At 39.3% G+C, this 26,489-nt stretch overlaps 1 protein-coding gene across 1 annotated transcript in view; it reads right to left on the bottom strand.

Annotated features, from left to right (window-relative positions):
• Positions 1-26,489, bottom strand: part of LOC126253326 (DNA polymerase subunit gamma-1, mitochondrial) — a 144,733-nt gene that overhangs the window by 49,614 nt on the left and 68,630 nt on the right. Inside the window, exons 7-8 of the mRNA XM_049954590.1 lie at positions 5,947-6,107; positions 3,214-3,442 (exon numbers count right to left, since the gene is read on the bottom strand). Of these exons, the coding sequence (XP_049810547.1) occupies positions 3,214-3,442; positions 5,947-6,107 (390 nt within the window). The remainder of the gene's footprint in view (positions 1-3,213; positions 3,443-5,946; positions 6,108-26,489) is intronic.

The raw sequence follows: 26,489 nt of genomic DNA, 5'->3' as shown, positions 1-26,489 counted from the left end.
GAGACCCTGAAGTAGGGGCATCCCTGGCCAATTTCCGCATTTCGTTTCAGTTTGGAAATATCTGAGGTGGCAAAGTTAGGTGGGACACCCAGTATATGACAAACAGTAGATGTAGTAGTTAAAATGAGTAGATTCTATGCAGCTTCATGTTTTTGCAGTGCATTAACTGATCAATTAAATTTTGGGTGTGCAGCCACGTAAACTCTTATTCTTCTCCTAATATTTTGGTCGTATCGTTTTCAGCCATCTTCAGAGTGTGGTGACAACTGAAGCTACAACACTTACGTCACACATTTCAACCGGCAGACTGTTCCACTGTGCATGCAGCCCCAGATACACAAGCACCAGAGACTTTGATCGGTGGCAAAGAAGTATGCAGAAACTGAATCTGGAGTTACGTGGTCAATCTATGCTGGGGTATCATTGTATCGTTATGAGCTGCATTGTACAGACATTTTTGTGAGTTTATTAACGAAAGTGCCGGATGCCATGGAAACCCCCAAAGACATCACCACAGCACAGTTCATAATCATTCATCAATATCCAAGCATGGAGCAATCATTTAATAACAGATTCAGTTTAGGCATATTTCTTTACCACCAATCAATGTCAGTATGTATTGTTTATATACCTGCAGTCACAGGTGCAATGGTGCAGTCTGTGGGTTTAAATGGACTGAGAGAGAGCTGTGGCTTTGGTCTGTCAGCTCACTTTGAAGATGGCTGAAAACTATAAGGCAGAAATTCAGGAGATGAAACAGGGTTTATGTAGCTGCATGCCCTAAATTTAACGGCTCAAGTAGATTCTGTCCTCTTACATTTCTGAAAGGTCTTCAACACAATACCACAATATTTAAAAATAATCAAAATACTAATATGAAGTATCTCCACAGACATATAATTTGCTCAATGGTTTTTAAAATAATAAAAACCACTACATTACTGAGGACAAAGAATGTTCGACAGAAACATAAGTAATGTCTGGTATGTCCTAATGGAGCATAATAGGATTTCTAATATTCTCATGATACAGAACTGATTTGTGCGACAGGATCAGCAACAACATCGTTTGTTGATGATGCTGTTGTCTGCATGACAGCTTAGTCATTGGGCAATTGTAAGGGAATACAAAAGACATGAAAAAAATCCACTTTGTTTAATGAATAGCAACTACCTTTATTAGTGATGAATGCAATATAATACCCGTAACTAAGACAAAGGACCCAACAGCGTCTGATAACATGATTAGTGGTAAACATCTGGGGATGTCACGTCATTTTAAATATTTAAGAGTAATACTATGGAGTACTGTGAAATGAGATGAATAAGTAAAATCAGTAACACTAAGGCAAATGGAAAACTGTGGTCTGTTGGAACGGTTCGAGAAAGTGCAGTGTATCTGCTGGAGACATTATATACAAGATGCTAGTGCATCAAATTCTTGAGCATTTCGCCAGTATTTAAAATCCTTATCAAGTAACACATGATAGCAAACACTGAATAAATTCAGAAGTGCATTAATAGGTTTGTAACAGGTAATTACAGCCCATATAAAAATTTACTGTACATGTTGGAGGAATCTTTGAAAGAAAGGCGACATTGCTCTTGTGAGACCTTTTTGAGTATATTCTGAGAACCAGTACTAGAGGAAGCATTAGAGGAAGACTGTGTGACAGTTCTGCAGCAGCCATTATACATATCACGTAGGGATAATGAGAATGGGATAAAGGGAGATTATGGCACATACAGAGCAGACAGATAACCATTTCTCCCTTTGTTCAATACAAGAATGGAATAGAACAGAAAATTGTTAATACTGGAATGAAGTATCCTCCATTGTGCACTGCACAATGGCTTGTGGATTATGTATTTAGGTGTAGAATATTAAGTTCACTATAGAACAAATAAGAACAATGCTCACCGTTTCTGGAAGTAGTAACTTACCGGAGGTATTCAGTTGACTGGAAACCCACCCACACTGAAATCTATCTGCAAGCATCCACCTGCCATCATCTTTCACATACTTTGAATATTCTAAGAAGTTTGGTGTGTAGGATCTTCTAGAATTTAGTGCTCAGAGAAGCTGTGAAAATTTGACTGACAGAAACTTAGTCAGCCCAGTCCAGCACAACAAGTTTCTTTGAACAAAGTTTGGAATCTGTTCCTGATGTATTTTTGATCTCAGAGGGGTTGAGAGCTCAAGTGTTGATCTAATAACAGTCTGGCACCAGCTAACAGTTTAAATGGCAAACCCAAAAGATTGTCACTGCACATAGTGCAGTTGCAAATTATATTTTGTAACTGAGCCTTTTTCCACTACATTTGATTCATTCAGCACAGTATGCATGATAGTTTCCATTGGCAGACCAAAACTTTACAGTGGGGCTGTGAGTAAAGCCTGGGTAGCTCAGAAAGTAAGTGCAATGCTCATGGAAGGCACGGGTTTGTGTTCCAGCCTGCAACACAATCTTAATCTATCAAAGTTTCAAAACAATGAATTCCACTACAAACTAAGAAAATAATAGCCAAAAGTAACACCAACCAACCAAAACTTTTCCTCTAAGTCTCTGAACACCAAAACAAAGTTGTATGTACTCATTGCTCCACCCCATGAGTTGCAAAATGATCAACAATTGCAAGAAATCATCTGACATGTTAAGAAACATTTCAACAGTCATAATTTCCAAAAAGGTGCAAGTATGTGAAATAAAAAAAAGACTCCTTATTTACTATTTATATATGTTTTCCCCTTCTCTAAACAGAGTAAGAAGGCATAAATATTTTGAACAAACTTTTTTTCCCATAACTGGTTTGGGATGTGAGTTCATGTTCAGATGGTGGTATACATTTCTTGTGAAACTGACATATTTTGCACGCAGTACCAAAAGGCGTTACATATTCAGTATCATTTTAAAAGAGAATGCTCTGTCTTCAATCGAAATGTGCTAACTGCACTAGTAATGTGAAATTTGAAGATAGCTTAGGTACTAAACTACTTAAAGAAAAATAAATTGATTGTCTGACAAAACTATGCTTTTTTCCAGTGTTTTCTCATCACTGAAGTTCCATACAGTCATAGAGTTCTGAAGCAAACAAGAATATTGTTACTCTTATGTTGTCTAGTATATGATGTTCACCTCGCTTCTCATGCTATATCATGAAATTTGACATGTTAAGCAGCATGTAACTTCCTACTAAAACAGTGCTTCTGTACCTGTGGAAGGAGAACACCTCTGTCGGGAGAATGCCAGGTGACAATTTGGCCCAGCACGCGGTCGCGGTTATTACGCCAGTAGGTGAGCATTCGGCCCACTTCTAGGACACGCTGGGCACCTTTCCAGTCACCAGTCAGGACGTGTTCTGCAAATTTCCCCATGAAGTCCCGTGACAAAGGATTGCCAACACGTGCTGATGCTCCATCTTTGTGAGGCAACTTCATAAACCTGTAACATGCACACAGTTAGTTCAGACAAAATTTCAAAAAGGGAGGGGGGAGGGAGAATGATAAATCTCATCAAATAACTGTAACTGTAACATTGTATATGTTTGTAAAGACATTGTATTGTATACTAATATAAAGTTTATCATTCTGTATTTCAGTAATGCAAAATGATAAATTTCTTATTAGTATGCAGTACAGTTTCTTTCCAACCAAAGTAGTGGTCAATGGCCTTATCGCAGTAGTAACACCAGTTCCTGTCAGATCACCAAAGTGCTGTTGGGCTTGGTTTGCACTTGAATAGGTGGCCACCCAATCTGCCTAGTGGTGTGGGTGGGCAGGGTGCACTTAGCCCTTGTTAGGCAAATTGAGGAGCTACATGATTGAGGATTAGTGCCTTCCATCACGAAAACTGACAACGGCCAGGAGAGCAGTGTGCTGACCATATGCCTCTCCATATCCGCATCCAGTGACACCAGTCAGCTGAAGATATGGCAGCTGGCCAGTCCCATTGGGCCTTCGAGGCCTGTTCAGACAGAGTTTAATTTACTTTAGTTTAGTATTTAAGTAATGATTAGTAGCGATGAATAATGGATATTTTGGTTACTCACATGTACATTGGAGGAACTATAAGATTACAATTACGTCTAAGGCCATGGTTTGAAAATGGACATGATAGTCCAAAACTAGTCTCCACAACAAAATTACTAGTAACACAACTGTGACAGATATTGGAAGAAAATAAAAATTTAATACCAAGTTGCTGGTCCTATCCTCCATCAGTATGTTGAAACTACATAAACCAATATTTTATTCTAGGCACTTGAACAAGAAAATGGGATACTGACACATAACTGGCACTGATTCAGAAAAATCATTTTTGTGAAACATACCCAGCATTACTTGCACAAAATAATGAGTGATACCAGCAGGAGATCTAAGGTGTTTGCATGTTCCTAGATTTGGAGCAGGTTGTGTTACACCATTCTTCACAAGCATCTTGTTCCGGCGTAACCGCAAGCACCAGCATGAAGATGATGAATGCAAGAGCAGAGAAGGCAGTAAGACGACGTCAGCCAATGGTGTTCCGATTAAGACTGCACCAAGACAGGAGCGGTCTCTACCTGAGGAGAATATAAGTGCTGCTTCTGCCGGCCTCAGCGAGACAGTAGTAGATGGACACTAACAGAGAGGCCTAAATGAGCAGTGGTATTAATGACAGCAGTGACATATGAGCGAGTGTGAATGCTTACATGGACATTGTATATAGTGAAGGACATTGACTGTTTGCATGTCGCCCATCATGTGCAACAACTCATTATAAATCCAAAGTTAAGTATTGTCAATCTTATTTATTGTAATAAAAACCATTAATGAGATTTGCTTGAATTGCTGTATAGCCACCTGAGAAAGCAGCATCCTTTACACACCCTATAAGAGACGAGTGGGCAGGACGTCACAAATCTTCTGATTAAACTGCAAACATATGGAATATCATCTCTGCTACACAACTGGATTAGGAATTTCTCAGAAAGGTCACAGTATGCAGAGATTAACCGGATCTCATCCAGTGAAACTTACATCATATCTTTCATTCCCGAGGAAGTGTGATAGAGCCTTTGCTATTATTGATACACATTAATGATTTAGGAGACAATATGAGCAACCCTCTTAGCCTGCTTTCAGATGACACTATTGTTTACCATCTAGTGAAGTCAACAGAAGATCCAAATGAAAAACAAAATTATTTATACAACATGTATGAATGTCCCAGACAGTGGCAATTGACCTTAGACAATAAAAAGTGAGAATCCCCCCATATGAAAACTAAGACTGAGTTTCTGTCACATGATAAATGACACAATTTTATATACAGTAGATACAACTAAATATTTAGGAATTGCAGTTGGGAACAACTTAAATTGAAATGATATTACAGACCATGTTGTTGGGAAAGTGAATAAAATACTGCCTTTATTGCCACAACACTTGGAAGATGCAACAAAACTACTCAAGAAACTGCGTACATTATGCTTGTTCGTCCTCTTCTTGAGTACTGTTGAACAGTATGGGATCCCTACTATATAGGATTGACACAAGACAATGGAAAAAGTTCACAGAACAGCAGTTTGTTTTGTGTTAGCACAAAATATATGAGTGTGTGACACTAATATGAGAACCAAGTTGGGATGGCAATAATTGAAACAAAGGCTTTCTTCATTGCACCACAATATTTTTCTGAATATCGAACAACATATTTCTCCACCACATGCCACAATACTTTGTTGGCTCATATTTACAAAAAGAGGAATTAGAATTACGATGAAATGATAGTAATCACAGTTTTTACAAAAGTATTTAGGTGTTAATTTTTTCCATGTGCTAACCAACAGCTGACAGTAGATATAGTTTGCTGTGGCATCTTGCTGTTTCTTCAAAACATTTAGGTGTGAACTGCAGAATAATTATATCAATGTAGTTGAAAAATCCTTAAAATAAGATACTGACCAGTGTCCTTCCACTTCAATCCCTGTCCACACTCCAGTGCCGTGATACGATTCTGGTGGACAACTTTTGCCATCTTCGTGCCCTTTACATACTGCAGAGTGCTCAGTTTCTTCACTTTCATCTTCTTTCATTGGGACAGGCACGTCTTCGGGTTTTGACGTCTAGTAAAAAGCAGTTCAAATAATCAACAGAAATTGTATGAATAGCAGGCTCACTATGTTTAAAAAATCAGTGTGAATAAGGTAGCAATGTTTCAAATAACACACACAACTCAGGTAAGAAGTTGCTCACCACAAAGAGGAGGCACTGAGTTGCAGATGTGCAAAATGAAAAAGAATGATAGAAATATTGCAGCTTTGAGACAAAGGCCAACACGTGACAAAAACATGGCTACTGTCTCCAGGTGACATGACCTGGCCACAGGCTTTGTCATCTGAAGACAATGGTCACTATGTGCGTGTGTGTGTGTGTGTGTGTGTGTGTGTGTGTGTGTGTGTGTGTGTGTTTTCTACTTCTGAAGAAGGACTTTGATGTCCGAAATATTTCTATCATTCTTTCTCATTGTGCCTGTTGTGACTCAATGCCTTCTCTTTCTTGTGACTAGCGTTCTCTCCTTCCCATATTGTTATTCCATTGTGGACTTTCTGTTGTTTGATTTTGCCTATTGACTTCTCTTCCATCTCACAACCCTGTGCTGTTTTTCTTTGTTACTATTCTCTATTGCATTACATTACTCAGAGTCTGTCCCTTTTTTCTCTGCTTTCCACCAATGTTAAAGTTCTTCTCTTGGCAATAAATAAAAGGGATAATAAATAGCAATTTATAAGGAAAAATAGAGAGGAATTTAAAACAATAAGCCCAATGTCGAGTGTGAGAACATAATTTAAAAGCAAGCATCCCAAATTTTAAACTGAATGACATGGTGCTAGTTAAAGTCTTTCATCCTAGTTCACAATTAAACAAAGAAACAAGCAAGTCTTTCCATCTTTATGAAGGTACGTACAAAATTGTAGGGATTGCGCATCTAAATAATATCGACATGATCAAAAGATGTGTGTCCTAATAAACACACCTCACAAAAATTCATGTCCTGTGTGAATTAAGCTGATTCACACTTATCAGGAGAAACAAAACTGGTGTTCTGTGAAACGAAGCGTGGAATGTCAGATCCCTTAATCAGGCAGGTAGATTAGAAAATTTAAAAAGGCAAATGGATAGATTAAAGTCAGACATAGTGGGAATTGGTGAAGTTTGGAGGCAGGAGGAACAAGACCTCTGGTCAGGTGAATACAGGGTTATAAATACAAAATCAAATAGGGGTAATGCAGGAGTAGGCTTAATAATAAATAAAAAAATCAGAGTGCAGGTAAGCTACTACAAACAGCATAGTGCACCCATTATTGTAGCCAAGATAGACAAGTTGTTTTAAGTTATACATAATGAGTGGCTTTAACGAACAAGACTCTGTGACTGAGCACAAAGCTGTAGAGGTTAAGTTGTTAAATGATCAGAAAGACCTAACTGGGACTGGTTCTGTAGGCGATAGTGATTATAAATCAAACATGAATGTAACTTTGAATGATGGGGATGAAAGACCTAATGTAGATGGAATGATAAAAGCATCACGTACATTGTATTGTGATGTGTGCGAAATGGATGAAAAGAGTACTGAAGTGGATGAGATCGTTAAGGTTAAGGAGGAGGAACCTAGTAGCAAAAATCAGCAAGGGCAAAAGTTTATGGCAAATGGAAAAGTGGAAGTGATGTTAATGCAAATTATAGGTAGTCTAAGTAGTATGTGTATGAAAGAAGACATTAGTAGCATGAAAAAAAGACATTAGCACGGTGGAAAAGGAAACTGATAGCATTAGAACTGACATGGTTAACTTAAAGGATGAACTGAAGAAAGAAATTAAAAAGGAGATTAAGGCAGTTAGCTCTAATCTTCCAGAATTAAATAAGAAGATTGAAGTGGTAGTTACAGATTGTGATGAAAAGATAAAGAAAGTAGAGCAGAATACTATTGAGAAATTAACATTAATGAGTAGTAAATGTGCAGAAGAGAGAATGAAGCTTTGTGATGACTATAGTAGAGGGGTGGAAAATTCTGAAAAACAGTGTAAAGATGAACTCAAAGCTGTCAGGAAATTTGTTGCTGAAAACAGGGTTAAACTTGAGAACCAAAACGATCCGATTAAAAATGATTTAGAAACAGAGGTAGAAACCAAGTGTGCAGTAGTGGTAGAGGAAAAACTGGTAAAAGTAAATAAAATGTAGATTCCAAATTGACTGAAATGTAGAAAAAGATAGAAGAGGTACTAAAGCATAGGGAAAGTGAAAGTGGGTCCGATTCTGACAGCAGTTGTACTGATGATGGCAATGACGAATCCAGTAGTGATTAGGATGAGGTATTTAAATTTATAATTGAGAGTGGTAATGAGGAAGAGGACCATGCTATCTGTCATTTGACTGTGTCTGAAAATCATGTTGATAAGCAGGATGATAGTTTTTCAGGGAAAGGATTAATGAGGATTTGTTGTATGAAGAAGATCACGTGGTAAGTAAAAAGGAAGTGTGGCACCCTGTAATAACAGCAGGAGTACAAGGGATACATGTTATGTGTTTACTGAACAGGGGTAGTGACTTGAATGGCATTTCACAGAGGGTATATAAATTGTTGGTGCTACTGGTAAGCTATCAAAGAGTGTGAAACAAGAAGTACTATTAACTGTGGAATTGGCGGGACAGCTGTGGGAGTGCAATTTCTTGGTAATTCAAAATATCAGCATTGAACCAGAAGTAAGACCTACAAGCAAATAGGGGGTACAGAATTCTGTGTTGGATTCATTATGTGGCGATAACGCTTACCCCAGTTGTCTGTCTCATTCTTCATGTTTCCTGAGGCAGTCAAACTCTTCTACTATCCTATCTGTAGTTTATAAGTGAATCAGAAATATTCTATCCTTGACTTTCACGTGATTTTGTTCAGTAGGATACTTTAGTATAGGGATATGTTAGAAAAAGTTTCTCGGTGTTATCTTGTTATAAGTAGTAGAGTCATAAGAGGATGAAAGAAAGTAAATTGGTACCATGATTAAAGAATTTGTGTCAAACAAAGAGGTAAGGTAAACTGAAAATGAAAGGGGTCAGTATATATGGAGGAGAAGGTGCATGTTACCTGAAAAAATATAATTAACAACTGAAGTAGTCAGCTCATTGGCACAGCAGTGGAGGCAATATGCAGTAAAAACCATCTTGGATACCAAGCCTTAATATTAACTGTGGAACAGTAGAAGCGTTTGTTTTCAGCGCAGTCAGTATATGGAGATAATTATCTATGCACAGAAGTGTGTCATGGCACAGCCTTTTCTAACATTAAGGAGTTACAACTTTAAACATAGTTGCCTGGAGTAATGTGTGGAAAGTATAAGCAAGATTTGTATGTATATCACCCTTCAGGCTAGAATATTAATCAATTTGATGGAATACAGTGAAATAAAAGTGTTTCTGTGGGATAATTTTGTCTAACCAGTAACGGGAGTTAAGTTTGCCTTAGCATAAGGATTTGTTACTGTGGAGTGTTTTTCAGTTGAGTCAGTTTTGCATTGGATAAGCAGAGCAGGTATTTATTTATTAGATAAGGAAATAATAATAAAATAATGAATAATGTTAGGGTCTTAATGGTTAGGGAGTCGGTCTCTGCAGTAGGGACATTTTTTGAGAATGCATTCCACTAGTTAACTAAGTGAGAAACGTAAGTAAAATAATGGAGTTGACAGACATGATTATGCAAAAGATAACTGTATACAAACAAATGTGGGGTAATTGTATTGAGGATCTATTTGTGAACTAAGCAACAATGGGTACTGTGTATATTGTGCAATCCATGACATTGCAGTTGGGAATGAGAGATTAACAGAAAGAGCAATATTTACAAGTTATATTGGATCTATACATTATCTGAAAACCTCTATTTGTGTTCTGAGGAATTATGAGCTTAATGTGGTAATACTGGATCGAAGAAAAGTAATTTTGCTGATTAACTGATAACTGTGGTGGAAGACTGATGCGAATATTTCTGACAGGTCAACTATTTGGTAACATTTTGTAAGGGTTTAATTTCCTGGTTGAAAGAGAGTACTGCTCAGAGTTAAGTGAAGGAAGTAGGCAATGTTTTGGTACAACATCCAGTCCCTTGAGTTAGATTTGAATATTAATTAAGTTATGTGATGGTGATTCTATTCTTTGTTCATAATGTAATGATTAGCAAATCTATGCTACTGCACATCTTGAGTTTTTGCTATTTTGCAAATGGGAAAGAAACAAAAGTCTTTCAAGTTTAACCAGTTTCAGTCAGTTATGACTTAGAGTAAGGTTTTGTTGTGTGATGTGCACTTGATTTAAAGTGTTTTCTAGTTCACACCTTTTGTACTATAGTCAAATTTAGTGCTAATTATTGTAATGTTATGAGAACTATGTATTTATCTGTGATGTAATGACTATATTTGCCATTAGTGTTAAAATATTTTTTTTTCTTAGACTTAAGTTAAAAGTAAAAGTATGTGTACTAAAGTAGGTAAAATACAGGGAGCAAAAGGCTATTTACAATTTGTACAGAAACCAGATGGCAGTTATAAGAGTCGAGGGGCATGAAAGGGAAGCAGCGGTTGGAAAGGGAGTGAGACAGGGTTGTAGCCTGTCCCCGATGTTATTCAATCTGTATATTCGGCAAGCAGTAAAGGAAACAAAAGAAAAATTCGGAGTAGGTATTAAAAGTCCACGGACAAGAAATAAAAACGTTGAGGTTCGCCGATGACATTGTAATTCTGTCAGAGACAGCAAAGGACTTGGAAGAGCTGTTGACTGGAATGGACAGTGTCTTGAAAGGAGGATATAAGATGAACATCAACAAAAGCAAAACGAGGATAATGGAATGTAGTCGAATTAAGTCGGGTGATGCTGAGGGAATTAGATTAGGAAATGAGACACTTTAAGTAGTAAAGGAGTTTTGCTATTTGGGGAGCAAAATAACTGATAATGGTCGAAGTAGAGAGGATATAAAATGTAGACTGGCAATGGCAAGGAAAGCGTTTCTGAAGAAGAGAAATTTGTTAACATCGAGTATAGATTTAAGTGTCAGGAAGTCATTTCTGAAAGTATTTGTATGGAGTGTAGCCATGTATGGAAGTGAAACAAGGACGATAAATAGTTTGGACAAGAAGAGAATAGAATATTTCGAAATGTGGTGCTACAGAAGAATGCTGAAGGTTAGATGGGTAGATCACATAACTAATGAGGAGGTATTGAATAGAAATGGGGAGAAGAGGAGTTTGTGGCACAACTTGACAAGAAGAAGGGACCGGTTGGTAGGATATGTTCTGAGGCATCAAGGGATCACCAAGTTAGCATTGGAGGGCAGCGTGGAGGGTAAAAATCGTAGAGGAAGACCAAGAGATGAATACACTAAGCAGATTCAGAAGGATGTAGGTTGCAGTAAGTACGGGGAGATGAAGAAGCTTGCACAGGATAGAGTAGCATGGAGAGCTGCATCAAACCAGTCTCAGGACTGAAGACAACAACAACAACAACAACAACAACAACAAACAACATATCCAATGAGGGGCTGATGTGACGAAGCAAGCTGAGATAATTTTACTTCCCCTCTTGTTTTGCCATCTGTCTCCTTAAAATTCAATTTTTCGATTTTAATTAATTAAAATTAACATACACGAGTATAATCTGCATTTTCATAAATGACAAAGGTTGGCCCTCAGTTTTAAAGAATATAACTCCAGATCTAATTTTGTGCTTAGTTTTATGTATGTAATTCATTTTCTAATTTATTTTGACTATTCCTAGTTGGTATCTTTTGTTATAGGGTGAAATCAGTAATTGTTTCATAACTTAAATTCTGTTGTTGATGTATAAGCAAATATAAATTCTGTACTAATTATAAACATTTGGAGGAACAACTAATTGTATTCTTAAAGGATCTATTTGCCTCTATTTGAAAACATGTTGACAAAGTCAGCCCTTAATTAATTCCAAAGTAATTAAGTTTTGTCCAAAGTATTGTTTGTGTAATGATATTTGTTAATTTCATCATTTAAACAAATAATTTGGCTTAAACCTTGTAGAAGAAACTGTTAAAAAGAACAAACTTTTCAATGTATTCAGTTAATTTAATGAGTTAAGTTTTAATTGTAATTTTTGTAAATTAAACTTTGAACAATGTGTAGTTTCAGCACCTATTATTGTAAGGATATATAAGGGCTTTTACTGCTCGTAGATGTTCAATAGTAAACTATTGTATCAGAATGTGGATGTTTGCCTGCAAACTATCAATGAGGCTTATTGAAAGTTAAACAATGGAGCACTGGTCACATATATAACTGTGTATTGTTGGGGGTTGTGAACAGTGAAAGTAAACAACTGTGAAACACAACTGTGCACCTATTGGCTACATTATTTACAGTAGTTAGTGTCGATATAACAAATCCCATTTTTCAGCCAGTGTAGCAATGCAGTACATCGACACCAAGGACAATCAATGATGAAATAAAGCAGGTGAACCATCACAACAGGGTTGTAGCCTATACCTGATGTTATTCAATCTATATACTGAGCAAGAAGTAAAGGAAAGAAAAGAAAAATTTGAAGTAGGAATTAAAATCCATGGAGAAGAAATAAGAACTTAGAGGTTTGCTGATGACATTGTAATTCTGTCAGGGACAGCAAAAGGAGCTGGAAGAGAAATTGAACGGAATGGACAGTGTCTTGAAAGGAGGATATAAGATGGACATCAACAAAAGCAAAACAAGGATAATTGAATGAAGTCGAATTAAATCCAGTGATGCTGAGGGAATTAGGTAAGGAAATGAGACAAAAGTAGTAGATGAGTTTTGCTATTGATGGTGCTAAATAACTGATGATGGTCAAAGTAGAGAGGATATAAAATGTAGATTGGCAATGGTGAGGAAAGCGTTTCTGAAGAAGAGAAATTTGTTAACATCGAGTATAGATTTAAGTGTGAGGAAGTCTTTTCTGAAAGTATTTGTGTGGAGTGTAGCCATGTATGGAAGTGAAACATGGACGAGACAAGAAGAGAATAGAAGCTTTTGAAATGTGGTTCTACAGAAGAATGCTGAAGATCAGATGGGTAGATCACATAATGCTTGTGTCTGTGTATGTGCGGATGGATGTGTGTGTGTGTGTGTGTGTGCGCGCGAGTGTATACCCGCGCGAGTGTATACCCAACTTTCGTTTGGTAAGTCACATCATCTTTGTTTTTAGATATATTTTTCCCACATGGAATGTTTCCCTCTACTATATTCATATAATGTATATATTGTTTATAACAATGAAAACAATTATCGATAAAAGTATTTAATTGGATAGATAAAAAGTCTACTCACCAAGCGGCGGCAGAACACAAACACAAAAGACTGTTGTGATTGGCCAATCACAACAGTCTTTTATGTGTGTGTTCTTCCACCATTTGGTGTATATGTGGTTTGTTGAAAAGGATAGGTGAACCTAGAGGAAAAGGATGACAAAAACTGAGAGAAAAAGGGTGATATATAAACAGGGACACCACCATAGTAAAGAGTTAAATGATTGTATAGAGATAATATTTCTATGGAAAGAGGTGTATCTTGACAGTTACTACATAAGCAGGTACCGTTAGTTCCGAGGTCCCTACAAAGCAGCAAAGTACATGAATTTCCCTGAGAGTTTGGTAATCTGTTCCATATGCTAGTTAAAGATGGAATAATAATGAGGCAAGTGTCTGAATTTTGCCCACTATTCTCCAGGATTGAAAATAAAGATAACCAGTTACTGAATGCTGACAACAAAGAGTTGTTAATTGTTCAAAACATATGGGATTTGGCACCTGCCTGACAAATGCTGAAGGTGTCTTTATCAGGAAACGAGCCTCATAAAACAGGTCAGTATCCAATTATAGTTTTGTAAGTTTTGTAGACTTTCATATACTCTTCAAAGGGAAGGGGGGATTCAGTACGGCTAGTACAGCCTGAATTCTGTGAGAAACATAGTTGGTTAAGTGAAATATAGATGATTAGACTAAAAGGGCTACTAGACTCTAGGTCCTAGTAATGAATGGTCCATGAGTATAAAATAAGGAGATATTGTGTACTGTTTAAGGATCCATATTGATAATAAATGTTCTTGGGCAGGGATTTAAAGAGATTTAATCAAAGTGAGATTAGACAATCACATGCCTATGATTAATGATTTATAATTCACTGTGCTGTATTCCATGTGTAATGAACATGTATATTTATTCCAAATGAGATGCAACTACAGCTGTGATCGTGCCTCATATACAAAAACTGTCAATACTTTTAGTTATGATGGTTAAAATTAGTTTTCAAACAATGGAAAATCCAAGATGGAATAATGACAGTATTATGAAAAAGGTAGACTGTTATTCATCATATAGTGAAGATGCTGAGTCACAGGCAGTCACAACAAAAACTCTGCTAAACAAGCGATCTTTCCACCAAAAGGCCTCCTCCTAATGTAGTTGGCAGGTTAGATGGGAGAAGGGGGAGAGGGAGAGAAGGGAAAAGAGAGAAGAAAATGGATTCGGATGAGAGTTGTTGGTATTGACAGCTGTGTGGTGCTGGAGTGGGAGCAGGATAGGGGATAGGTGGATGAACGACAGAGACTAACAAAGCTCGAGGCCAAGGGGCTACAAGAACATAGGATATATTACAGGGAGAGTTTCCATCTGTGCAACTCAGAAAAGCTGATGTTGGTAGGAAGCATCCAGACAGTGCATGATGTGAAGCGGTAACTGCAGTGAACCACATCATTTTGGACAGGGTGCTCAGCAACTGGGTGGTCCAGTTGCTTCTTGAGCACAGTTTGTCAGTGGCCATTCATGCCAAAAGACAGCTTGTTGGCTGTCATGCCAATGTAAGATGCAGCTCTGTGGTTTCAGGTTAACTTGTAGATCACAATACTGTTTTTACAGATAGCCTTGCCTTTGAAGGGATAGGCAGTGCTTGTGACTGGACTGGAGTAGGTGGTGGTGCGAGGATGTATGGGACAGGTATTGAATCTAGGTCTGTTGCTGAGATATGAGGTATGAGGCAAAGTGTTGGGAGCAGGGATGGACGAGGACATTGTGTAGGTTCAGTGAGTGGCAGAATACCATATTGGGCACAACAAGAGGTAGTCAAAATCCTGGTGGAGATAGTAATTCAGTTGCTCCAGTCCTGGGTGGTACTGAGTCACGAGGGAATGTTCCTGTGTGACTGGATGGTGGGACTTTGGGTGGTAGTGGGTGACTGGAGAGATAAGGCACGGGAGATCTGTTTCTGTACAATGCTCGGAGGTAATTTCAGTCTGTGAAGGCCACAGCGAGTCCTTTGGTGTATTTTGAGAGGGACTGCTCATCACTACAGATGCAACAGCCATGGGTGGCTAGGCTGTATGTAAGGGACTTCTTGGTATGGAATTATACTGGCACTAAAGTCTTTGGTCACTTACCAAATAGTATCAAAAGTCTGACAGATGATGAAGTGGAGGTATTGCTGGTGGTTGGTAAGTCTGATATGGACTGAGGTACCTATGTAGCCACCTATGAGATGGAAGTCAACATTGAGCAAGATGGCTTGTCGGGTTGAGGAGGACCAAGAGAAGTGAATGGGAGAGATGATGTTGAGGTTCTGGAAGAGTGTGGATAAGTTGTCCTCACCCTGAATCCAGATCACGAAGATGTCATCAATATGTCTGAACCAGGTGAGGGGTTTGACATTATGGATGGTTAGGAAGGATTCCTCTTGGTGGCTCACGAATAGACTGGCACAGGATGGTGCGATGCATGTCTGTACATGATGCCTTTGAAGGTGAAGTAATTGTGGGTGAGAGTACAGTCTGTCATGGTGACCAGGAAGCAGATTGTAAGTTTGGAATCCATCAGGTGTTGGGAAAGATAGTGTTCAACAGTGGCAAGGTGATGGGAACTAAGAATTAATGTAAAGGGAGATAGCATCAATAGTGACAAGCAGGACACTGTGTGGTAAACAAACAGGAACTGTGGAGAGTTGGTGGAGGAAGTGGTTGGTGACTTTTATACAGGAGGGTAGGTTGCAGTAATAGGCTGAAGATATTGGTCTACAAGAGCAGAGATTCTCTTATTGGAGGCACAGTAACAGGCCACTATGAGTTGTCCTGGGTGATTGGGTTTATGGACTTTAGGAACTGTGTAGAAGGTATGAGTGTGAGGAATGATAGGGGCAAGGAAAGAGATAGGCTTAGAGAAGATGTTCTGGGATGGGCCTAAGGATTTGAGGAGACATTGGAGATTCTGTTGGCTTTCTGGAATGGCGTCACTGTGGGAGAGTCTATACATGGACATATCTGACAGCTGGTGGAGTCCTTCTAACACACAATCCCTGCGGCTCAAAACAACAGTGGTGGCGCCTTTGTCAGCAGGTAGGGTTACAAGGTTGGAATCAATTTTTAGGTGGTGATTGCAGTTCTTTCTGCAAATGTAAGGTTAGCTCGCACGTTGAGGGATTTGGTCAATGATGGTGAGGCAAGGTGTGGGATTAAGAAATTCTGGAATGTTAATGGATTAAAGTGGGCATGACAGATATATCTGTCCATACTCTCATAATTCACAGTGGGCAAGACAGATATACCCATCCACTGCATTCCATAGCTAGTAGCTAATGAGAATGACGAGTTATCAGTCTGCCGTTGAAACTGTGCAATGAGGTGAGTTTTGTCTACTAGACTGCAGCTCTCTTCAGGCAACACAGCACATTCTGGTCTAGTTATAACATTTTCCACTCAAGCGTGCACTGACAGTATGCGTCCTGTGAAGCAGCCGCAAAAGCCTGTCTTCTTTATCTGTGTTTACTGCCGCGTTAGCAAGTAGATTAGATTAGATTAGATTAATACTAGTTCCATGGATCATGAATACGATATTTCGTAATGATGTGGAATGAGTCGAATTTTCCAATACATGACATAATTAGGTTAATTTAACAACATACTTAAGTTAATATAACAACTTTATTTTTTTTGTTTCTTTGTTTTTCTTTATTTTTTATTTTTATTTTTTATTTTTTTATATTTTTGTTTTGTTTCTTTTTTCTTTTTTTTCTTAATTTATATCTAAAAATTCCTCTATGGAGTAGAAGGAGTTGTCATTCAGAAATTCTTTTAATTTCTTCTTAAATACTTGTTGGTTATCTGTCAGACTTTTGATACTATTTGGTAAGTGACCAAAGACTTTAGTGCCAGTATAATTCACCCCTTTCTGTGCCAAAGTTAGATTTAATCTTGAATAGTGAAGATCATCCTTTCTCCTAGTATTGCAGTTATGCACACTGCTATTACTTTTGAATTGGGTTTGGTTGTTAATAACAAATTTCATAAGAGAGTATATATACTGAGAAGCTACTGTGAATATCCCTAGATCCTTAAATAAATGTCTGCAGGATGATCTTGGGTGGACTCCAGCTATTATTCTGATTACACGCTTTTGTGCAATAAATACTTTATTCCTCAGTGATGAATTACCCCAAAATATGATGCCACATGAAAGCAATGAGTGAAAATAGGCGTAGTAAGCTAATTTACTAAGATGTTTATCACCAAAATTTGCAATGACCCTTATTGCATAAGTAGCTGAACTCAAACGTTTCAGCAGATCATCAATGTGTTTCTTCCAATTTAATCTCTCATCAATGGACACACCTAAAAATTTGGAATATTCTACCTTAGCTATATGCTTCTGATTAAGGTCTATATTTATTAATGGCGTCATACCATTCACTGTACGGAACTGTATGTACTGTGTCTTATCAAAATTCAGTGAGAGTCCGTTTACAAGGAACCACTTAGTAATTTTCTGAAAGACTGTATTGACAATTTCATCAGTTAATTCTTGTTTGTCAGGTGTGATTACTATACTTGTATCATCAGCAAAGAGAACTAACTTTGCCTCTTCATGAATATAGAATGGCGAGTCATTAATATATAATAAGAACAACAAAGGTCCCAAGACTGACCCTTGTGGAACCCCATTCTTGATAGTTCACCAGTTTGAGGAATGTGCTGATCTTTGCATGTTATGAGAACTACTTATTTCAACTTTCTGCACTCTTCCAGTTAGGTACGAATTAAACCATTTGTGCACTGTCCCACTCATGCCACAATACTTGAGCTTGTCTAGCAGAATTTCATGATTTACACAATCAAAAGCCTTTGAGAGATCACAAAAAATCCCAATGGGTGGTGTTCGGTTATTCAGATCATTCAAAATTTGACTGGTGAAAGCATATATGGCATTTTCTGTTGAAAAACCTTTCTGGAAACCAAACTGACATTTTGTTAGTACTTCATTTTTACAGATATGTGAAGCTACTCTTGAATACATTACTTTCTCAAAAATTTTGGATAAAGCTGTTAGAAGGGAGATTGGACGGTAATTGTTGACATCAGATCTATCCCCCTTTTTATGCAAAGGTATAACAATAGCATATTTCAGTCTATCAGGGAAAATGCCCTGTTCCAGAGAGCTATTACACAGGTGGCTGAGAATTTTACTTATCTGTTGAGAACAAGCTTTTAGTATTTTGCTGGAAATGCCATCAATTCCATGTGAGTTTTTGCTTTTAAGCAATCTTTCTCAATGGCGAAAAGAAGTCATTTATCAGATTTGGAGACAGAGCAGCTGCTTTTAGAAAGTGATGATAATTTCAGTGACAGTTCTGAAAGTTTTCATGATACAGATGTTGATGCTAGTGAAAGTGACTTAGATTCAGAAATATCTGATGAGACACTACTGGAGCAGTGAGACCTACTGCATTTCTGCGTGTTAGTTCAGTTCACAACCAACGATTCTACTACTGCCAACATACATTGTGTGCAAGGACCACCAAGACAGGATATGAGAAATTAGGGCTTGTATGGAGGCATATAGACAGTTGTTTTTCCCTTGTTCCATTTTTTAGTGTAACAGGAAAGGAAACGATTAGTAGTTGTTCAGGGAACCCTCTGTCACGCACCATATGGTGTCTTGCAGAGTACCTATGTACGTGTAAATGTAGATCACAAAATATTCTTTTCAAAGAGAGAATCAGTTGACACACCTTTCTTCAGGAAACAAATGAGTGAAAAGTGATTTCATTTTTTACTGAAATTTTTCCACTTCATTGACAAGGCCTTGTATGATCCACTAGGGATTATCAGCAGAAAACTATTCAAAATTCACCTGATTATCGAACATCTGCAGTGTAAATTCAGATCAGTATACACGCCAGAACAGAACCTCTGATGAACTGTTGTTGCTCTGGACAGAGCGCCTTGGATGCAGGCAATTTATTCCATCAAAGAGCAGCAGATTCGGCATCAAATTTTACAAGCTCTATGAAAGCAGCTTCGGGTATGTATGGGAATCTATTGTTCACACTGGAAAGAACACTAATTATGGTAGCCACGATCCAGAAGAAACAAAAGCCTCTCAAACTGTTTTGAAGCTTGCACATGATCTACTCAGGAAAGGTCACTGCATTTATCTTGACAACTGCTACACCAGTCCAGATTTGGTGGACAAACTAACCAGTAAAATTACTGACACTGTCGTGGAAAGATGGGAAGTGGTTCCCTAACTGCGTAAAAAAGGAAAAACTGAAGAAAAGAGAGTACCTAACAGGATACAGAGGCAAGCAGATGGTAATGAAATGGGACAAGAGAGACGTTGTTACGGTCAGCACCGTCCATGACAATACATTCTTAAATGTAAACTCAAAGAAGGGAATCGTTCAAAAACCATATGGCGTTGGTTACAACAAGAATATGGGAGGCATGGATAGGTGTGATTCTCAGTTGCACAGATAGCAGATGGCCAAGAGCAGGATGAAAAAATATTATTAGAAGCTTTTCTGCCACTTGTTGGACATTGCATGCTTCACTGCATTCGTTCTTTACAAGAAGAATGGTGGCAAACAGAGTAGAATGAGCTTCATGACTAGTCTTGGTGAACATTTGTCCATATCTTTATCTCAAAAAGGGACATCAGTAAGATGGCCAACTCGAACACTGGAAGCAATATGCCTTATAGCCAGACATTTTCCAGACCTTCTGCTGCCCAAAATGAAGAAAAGACTAACAAGAAGGTGAATGGTGTGCGCAAGGAAAGGCCTTTGCAAAGAGATTTCATACCGGTGAGCAGAATGCAAAGTTTCCTTGAGTGTAGTACCTTGCTTTTAAATGTTTGGTACTGAACACAACTTGTAATATCGTGAAAATAAATTTTCATTAACTTCTGCAATATATTTTATTCATTCCCACCTAATATCAATTGAAGTTCAAAAATGAAAACATGAAGGGAAACTTCTACGTGTGAGAAAAAGTACATAGCCCCGCTGCACCAGAGTGCAATGGTGCATATTAACCTCTGAGGAAGCGGTATGTACACACAAACTAACCACTTCATAGGGGATGGTTTGGGGGGAGTGGTGGTGGATCACGATTGGATGGAGGAGTCAACTGAGCCATGCAGTGTTCAACATTGGTTTTGGATTGAGTCTGATTGGTAGAGTTGCTGGCAGAAAAGTGTTTCCACTGTAGGGACTGGGTGAAGGATAGGAGGTTTCTAACAAGTCAAGCATGATTGAATTTGGGAGTGGGACAACAAGTAAGGCCTTTGGAAAGGACAGAAACTTCTATGGGACTAAGGCTTTTGGAGGAAAGGTTCATACTGTGATTCAGGTCTGTTTAGGTACTGGATTCTGTATGATGGTGGGAGAGAGTTTCTGACTGTGTGTAAACGTCATAGATCTGCAAGGCAGGGTTTGTCTGCTATGAGGGATGTGAGGGAGGTTTGGAGGCTGTTGTAGAGGTGGTGGAGTAGGAGGTAAACAAGTTGGAGAGTTTTTTGAGGTGGTGATGTGCATGCTGCTCTAGATCCTGGAGTGCAAGACTTTGACTGTGAGAGATGGGACACAGGAATTTGGGACTGCAGAGCAGGGGAATTTTGGATGCAGATGAGGTATTGCAAGGGGTTTGGACCTGATTTACATGGTTTTGCAGGACTAGGTTGGTGAGCGTTAAGGACTGGCAGTATCTGAACAGATGGAGGTCATTGTGGAAGGAAGGGTTGCAGCCAGAGATTGGCAATCTCATTGTAAGGCCATTTGAGGATTCCATGAGCCATGCAACAACACAGGAACAATGTGTAGGACTGGGTTCTGACTAGAGATAAGGAAACTTTTCTGGATTGGCACAGATGGAAGGAGCGAGGATCTGTGGTGGAGGATAAAAATGCGTAAATATACATAAATTACACAGGAATACATGTGAAAAAAGTTGCAAAAATATGTGGTAAAAATCACAAATAGGATGGAACAGATGAAGTACGGGTAAACAAGATGAAACCTGAAGGAGTAGAGCCAATAGTGAGATGCGGAAACGAACTGAAATCGACATGAAAACACAAGATCAAAGACAAAAATAAATAAAAATATTATAATGTGGGATGCAGGTTAGTGGGAGGTTGTATGAAGGAGAAGCATAACAGATGTGACTGGATTAGGTGATGTTAGTATGTACGTATTGGAATAAGAGAAGTGAAAGAGTGATAGGTGGGACGAGGTTAGGGTGAAAGGTACAAGGTACAAGTTCATGTGGCACAAGAAGATACAGAGAATAACACACAAAAATATGCAAGAGTGATGCAGGAAGCATAATCAATATGAAGGTCTAAGATTAATGATACTGGTGGTAGAAATGTGGGACATGAGATGCAGTACCAGCAATCAGCACAGTCATGTAGCTGTGTGTTAAGTGCAGACAAGACAGCTGGTACAGTGTGGCTCTTAGGTCAGAGTGTGTAGTATGGTTTGAACAGAGCAACATGTAAAACACAGGAAAGAAGAGAAAGAAAAGGATGGACACTGAGTACAGTAATGCAAAAAAAAGTAACAAATGAAAATAGTACTGGATTATTGGATGTAAGAAAAGCCATTAGGCAAAATCAAACAACAAAAAATCCAAGCTGGAATAATGACAATATTATGAAAAGGGCTGACTGCTACTCACCCACGCAATTATCCTCATTCATCCCTGCCCTACCCTTGCTCCCAACCCCTTGCCTCATGGCTCATATCCCCATAACAGACCTAGATGCAAGAACTGTCCCATACATCCTCCCTTCACCACCTACTCCAGTCCAGTCACAAGCATCACCTATCCCATCAAAGACAGAGCTAAGTGTGAAAGCAGTCAAGTGATCTACAAGCTAAGCTGGAACTGCGGTGCTGTATTCTACATGGGCATGAAAACCAGAAAGCTGTCTCTCCACATGAATAGCCACCGACAAACTGTAGCCAAGAGACAGCTGGAACATCTGGTTACTGAGTACACTGTCCAGCACGATGTGGTTTACTTCAATGGCTTCTTCATAGCCTGCACCATCTGGATCCCTCCTAGCAACGTGAGAACTCCTCCTGCAATAGATCCCACATTCCCATAACTCCCCTGGCCTCAAGCTTCGTTGCGCAGTGTCCTTCATCCACCTATCCCCTTCCCTGCTCCCACTCCAGCACCACACACGCTTCAGTTCTACCAAACAACCCACAGCCTTTTCATTTCTCTCCTTTTCCAACATCCCCCCCCCCCCTCCTTCTCCTGCTGTCTAACCACCCGACTGCACCTAGCTGCCTTACCCTCTCCCCACCTCTTCTCTGTATGGTCCTACAAGCAGCACTTTACCATCCACCACCCCTCTACCCTGCTATCCTTTCCCCCACCACCCAGTTGTGTCTACTTTTGGTGGGATGCTCACTTATGTAGGTGTCTTTTTGGTGTGTCTGTCTGCATCTCAACAGCTTCACTATATGGTGAGTGGTAATCTATCCTTTTCATAATATTAAAACTAGTCTGGAATTTTAGATGTTCATTATTTATTACAGTTTCACAATAGTGACCACAACATTCTCCTCAGGGGAAGGACCTGTAGTGTAAGATATTACTTCAGTAAAGTGACGTGTTGTACAAGCATTTACCAAACTGACGAATGATGACTGCCACCATAATAAGTGTACAGGGTGGTAGCCAGTCAAGGAATATTTTAGGGAACTGCTTAAAAAAATCTTACCAAGTTTAATCCCAGAGCAACTTCAGCTGTGCCTATGTGACAAGTTGCCTGTCTTCCAGAACCAAGATAGTTCTCTCCAGTGAAAGCTGCTGACAAGAGACATCTTGAGCCCTCTGCTGAAGTTGCTAGCAAATTCATGCCATCAGTTTTAGCCAATAGTGTATGTGGGATACAGGTCACGTGTGTGGACACTGGAGCATTCTGCAGTGCAGAACACATTTGCCTCTCTCTCTCTTGTGATCCAGACCTTCAGCAGAACAGATGTCTTTTTGGGAGGCAGAGCCTCTGGCTCTGCGTTCCATGACTGGCCACCACAATCATTTAACATGAACTGCCTCCCCTTCCGTTGTCCATTTCAATTAGTTGTTCGACCTTCTATTTATGTGCATGTATTCTGGAATACAAGAGCACAATGTACCTGTTAGCTACATTGACGATAAAAATCTTATTCTACATCTACATCCACATCCATACTCCGCAAGCCACCTGACGGTGTGTGGCGGAGGGTACCCTGAGTACCTCTATCGGTACTCCCTTCTATTCCAGTCTCGTATTGTTCGTGGAAAGAAGGATTGTCGGTATGCTTCTGTGTGGGCTCTAATCTCTCTGATTTTATCCTCACGGTCTCTTTGCAAGATATACGTAGGAGGGAGCAATATCCTGCTTGACTCTTCGGTGAAGGTATGTTCTCGAAACTTTAACAAAAGCCTGTACCAAGCTACTGAGCGTCTCTCCTGCAAAGTCTTCCACTGGAGTTTATCTATCATCTCCGTAACGCTTTCGCGATTACTAAATGATCCTGTAACGAAGCGCGCTGCTCTCCGTTGGATCTTCTCTATCTCTTCTATCAACCCTATCTGGTACGGATCCCACACTGCTGAGCAGTATTCAAGCAGTGGGCAAACAAGCGTACTGTAACCTACTTCCTTTGTTTTCGGATTGCATTTCCTTAGGATTCTTCCAATGAATCTCAGTCTGGCATCTGCTTTACCAACAATCAACTTTATATGATCATTCCATTTTAAATCACTCCTAATGCGTACTCCCGGATAATTTATGGAATTAACTGCTTCCAGTTGCTGACCTGCTATTTTGTAGCTAAATGATAAGGGAACTATCTTTCAATGTATTCGCAGCACATTACACTTGTCTACATTGAGATTCAATTGCCATTCCCTGCACCATGCGTCTATTCGCTGCAGTTCCTCCTGCATTTCAGTACAATTTTCCATTGTTACAACCTCTCAATACACCACAGCATCATCTGCAAAAAGCCTCAGTGAACTTCCGATGTCATCCACAAGGTCATTTATGTATATTGTGAATAGCAACGGTCCTATGACACTCCCCTGCGGCACACCTGAAATCACTCTTACTTCGGAAGACTTCTCTCCATTGAGAATGACATGCTGCGTTCTGTTATCTAGGAACTCTTCAATCCAATCACACAATTGGTCTGATAGTCCATATGCTCTTACTTTGTTCATTAAACGACTGTGGGGAACTGTATCGAACGCCTTGCGGAAGTCAAGGAACACGGTATCTACCTGGGAACCCGTGTCTATGGCCCTCTGAGTCTCGTGGACGAATAGCGCAAGCTGGGTTTCACACGACCGTCTTTTTCGAAACCCATGCTGATTCCTACAGAGTAGATTTCTAGTCTCCAGAAAAGTCATTATACTCGAACATAATACGTGTTCCAAAATTCTACAACTGATAGACGTTAGAGATATAGGTCTATAGTTCTGCACATCTGTTCGATGTCCCTTCTTGAAAACGGAGATGACCTGTGCCCTTTTCCAATCCTTTGGAATGCTACGCTCTTCTAGAGACTTACGGTACACCGCTGCAAGAAGAGGGGCAAGTTCCTTCGCGTACTCTGTGTAAAATCGAACTGGTATCCCATCAGGTCCAGCGGCCTTTCCTCTTTTGAGCGATTTTAATTGTTTCTCTATCCCTCAGTCGTCTATTTCGATATCTACCATTTTATCATCTGTGCAACAATCTAGAGAGGGAACTACAGTGCAGTCTTCATCTGTGAAACAGCTTTGGATAAAGACATTTAGTATTTCGGCCTTTAGTCTGTCATCCTCTGTTTCAGTACCATTTTGGTCACAGAGTGTCTGGACATTTTGTTTTGATCCACCTACCGCTTTGACATAAGACCAAAATTTCTTAGGATTTTCTGCCAAGTCAGTACATAGAACTTTACTTTCGAATTCATTGAACGCCTCTCGCATAGCCCTCCTCACACTACATTTCGCTTTGCATAATTTTTGTTTGTCTGCTAGGTTTTGGCTATGTTTATGTTTGCTGTGAAGTTCCCTTTGCTTCCGCAGCAGTTTCCTAACTCAGTTGTTGTACCACGGTGGCTCTTTTCCATCTCTTACGATCTTGATTGGCACATACTCATCTAACGCATATTGTACGATTGTTTTGAACTTTGTCCACTGATCCTCAACACTATCTGTACTTGAGACAAAACTTTTGTGTTGAGCCATCAGGTACTCTGTAATCTGCTTTTTGTCACTTTTGCTAAACAGAAAAATCTTCCTACCTTTTTTAATATTTCTATTTACGGCTGAAATCATTGATGCAGTAACCGCTTTATGATTGCTGATTCCCTGTTCTGCGTTAACTGTTTCAAATAGTTCGGGTCTGTTTGTCACCAGAAGGTCTAATATGTTATCGCCACGAGTCGGTTCTCTGTTTAACTCCTCAAGGTAGTTTTCAGATAAAGCACTTAAAAAAATTTCACTGGATTCTTTGTCCTGCCACCCGTTATGAACGTTTGAGTCTCCCAGTCTATATACGGCAAATTAAAAGCTCCACCCAGAACTATAACATGGTGGGGAAATCTACTCGAAATATTATCCAAATTATCCTTCAGGTGCTCAGCCACAACAGCTGCTGAGCCAAGGGGCCTATAGAGACATCCAATTACCATGTCTGGGCCTGCTTTAACCGTGACCTTCACCCAAATTATTTCACATTTCGGATCTCCGTCAATTTCCTTCGATACTATTGCACTTCTTATCGCTATAAACACGCCTCCCCCTTCACTGTCCAGCCTGTCTCTGCGGTATACATTCCAATCTGAGTTTAGGATTTCATTACTGTTTATGTCTGGTTTCAGCCAACTTTCTGTCCCTAGTACTATATGGGCGTTGTGACCGTTTATTAATGAGAGCAGTTCTGGGACCTTTCTATAGATGCTCCTGCAGTTTACTATTAGCACATTAATATTGTTATTCCCTGTTGCATTTTGCCTACTCCTACCTTGCCGCGTCTCAGGAGGCGTCTTGTCGGGCCTAGGGAGGGAATTCTCTAACCTAAAAAACCCACATGTGCACTCCACACGTACTCCTGTACCCTTGTAGCCACTTCCAGTGTGTAGTGC

This window comes from Schistocerca nitens, chromosome 4 (genome assembly GCF_023898315.1).
Source record: "Schistocerca nitens isolate TAMUIC-IGC-003100 chromosome 4, iqSchNite1.1, whole genome shotgun sequence".
NCBI lineage: Eukaryota > Metazoa > Arthropoda > Insecta > Orthoptera > Acrididae > Schistocerca > Schistocerca nitens.
The sequence above is the reverse complement of the archived record's forward strand: the minus strand, read 5'-3'. Positions and strand labels throughout refer to the sequence as shown.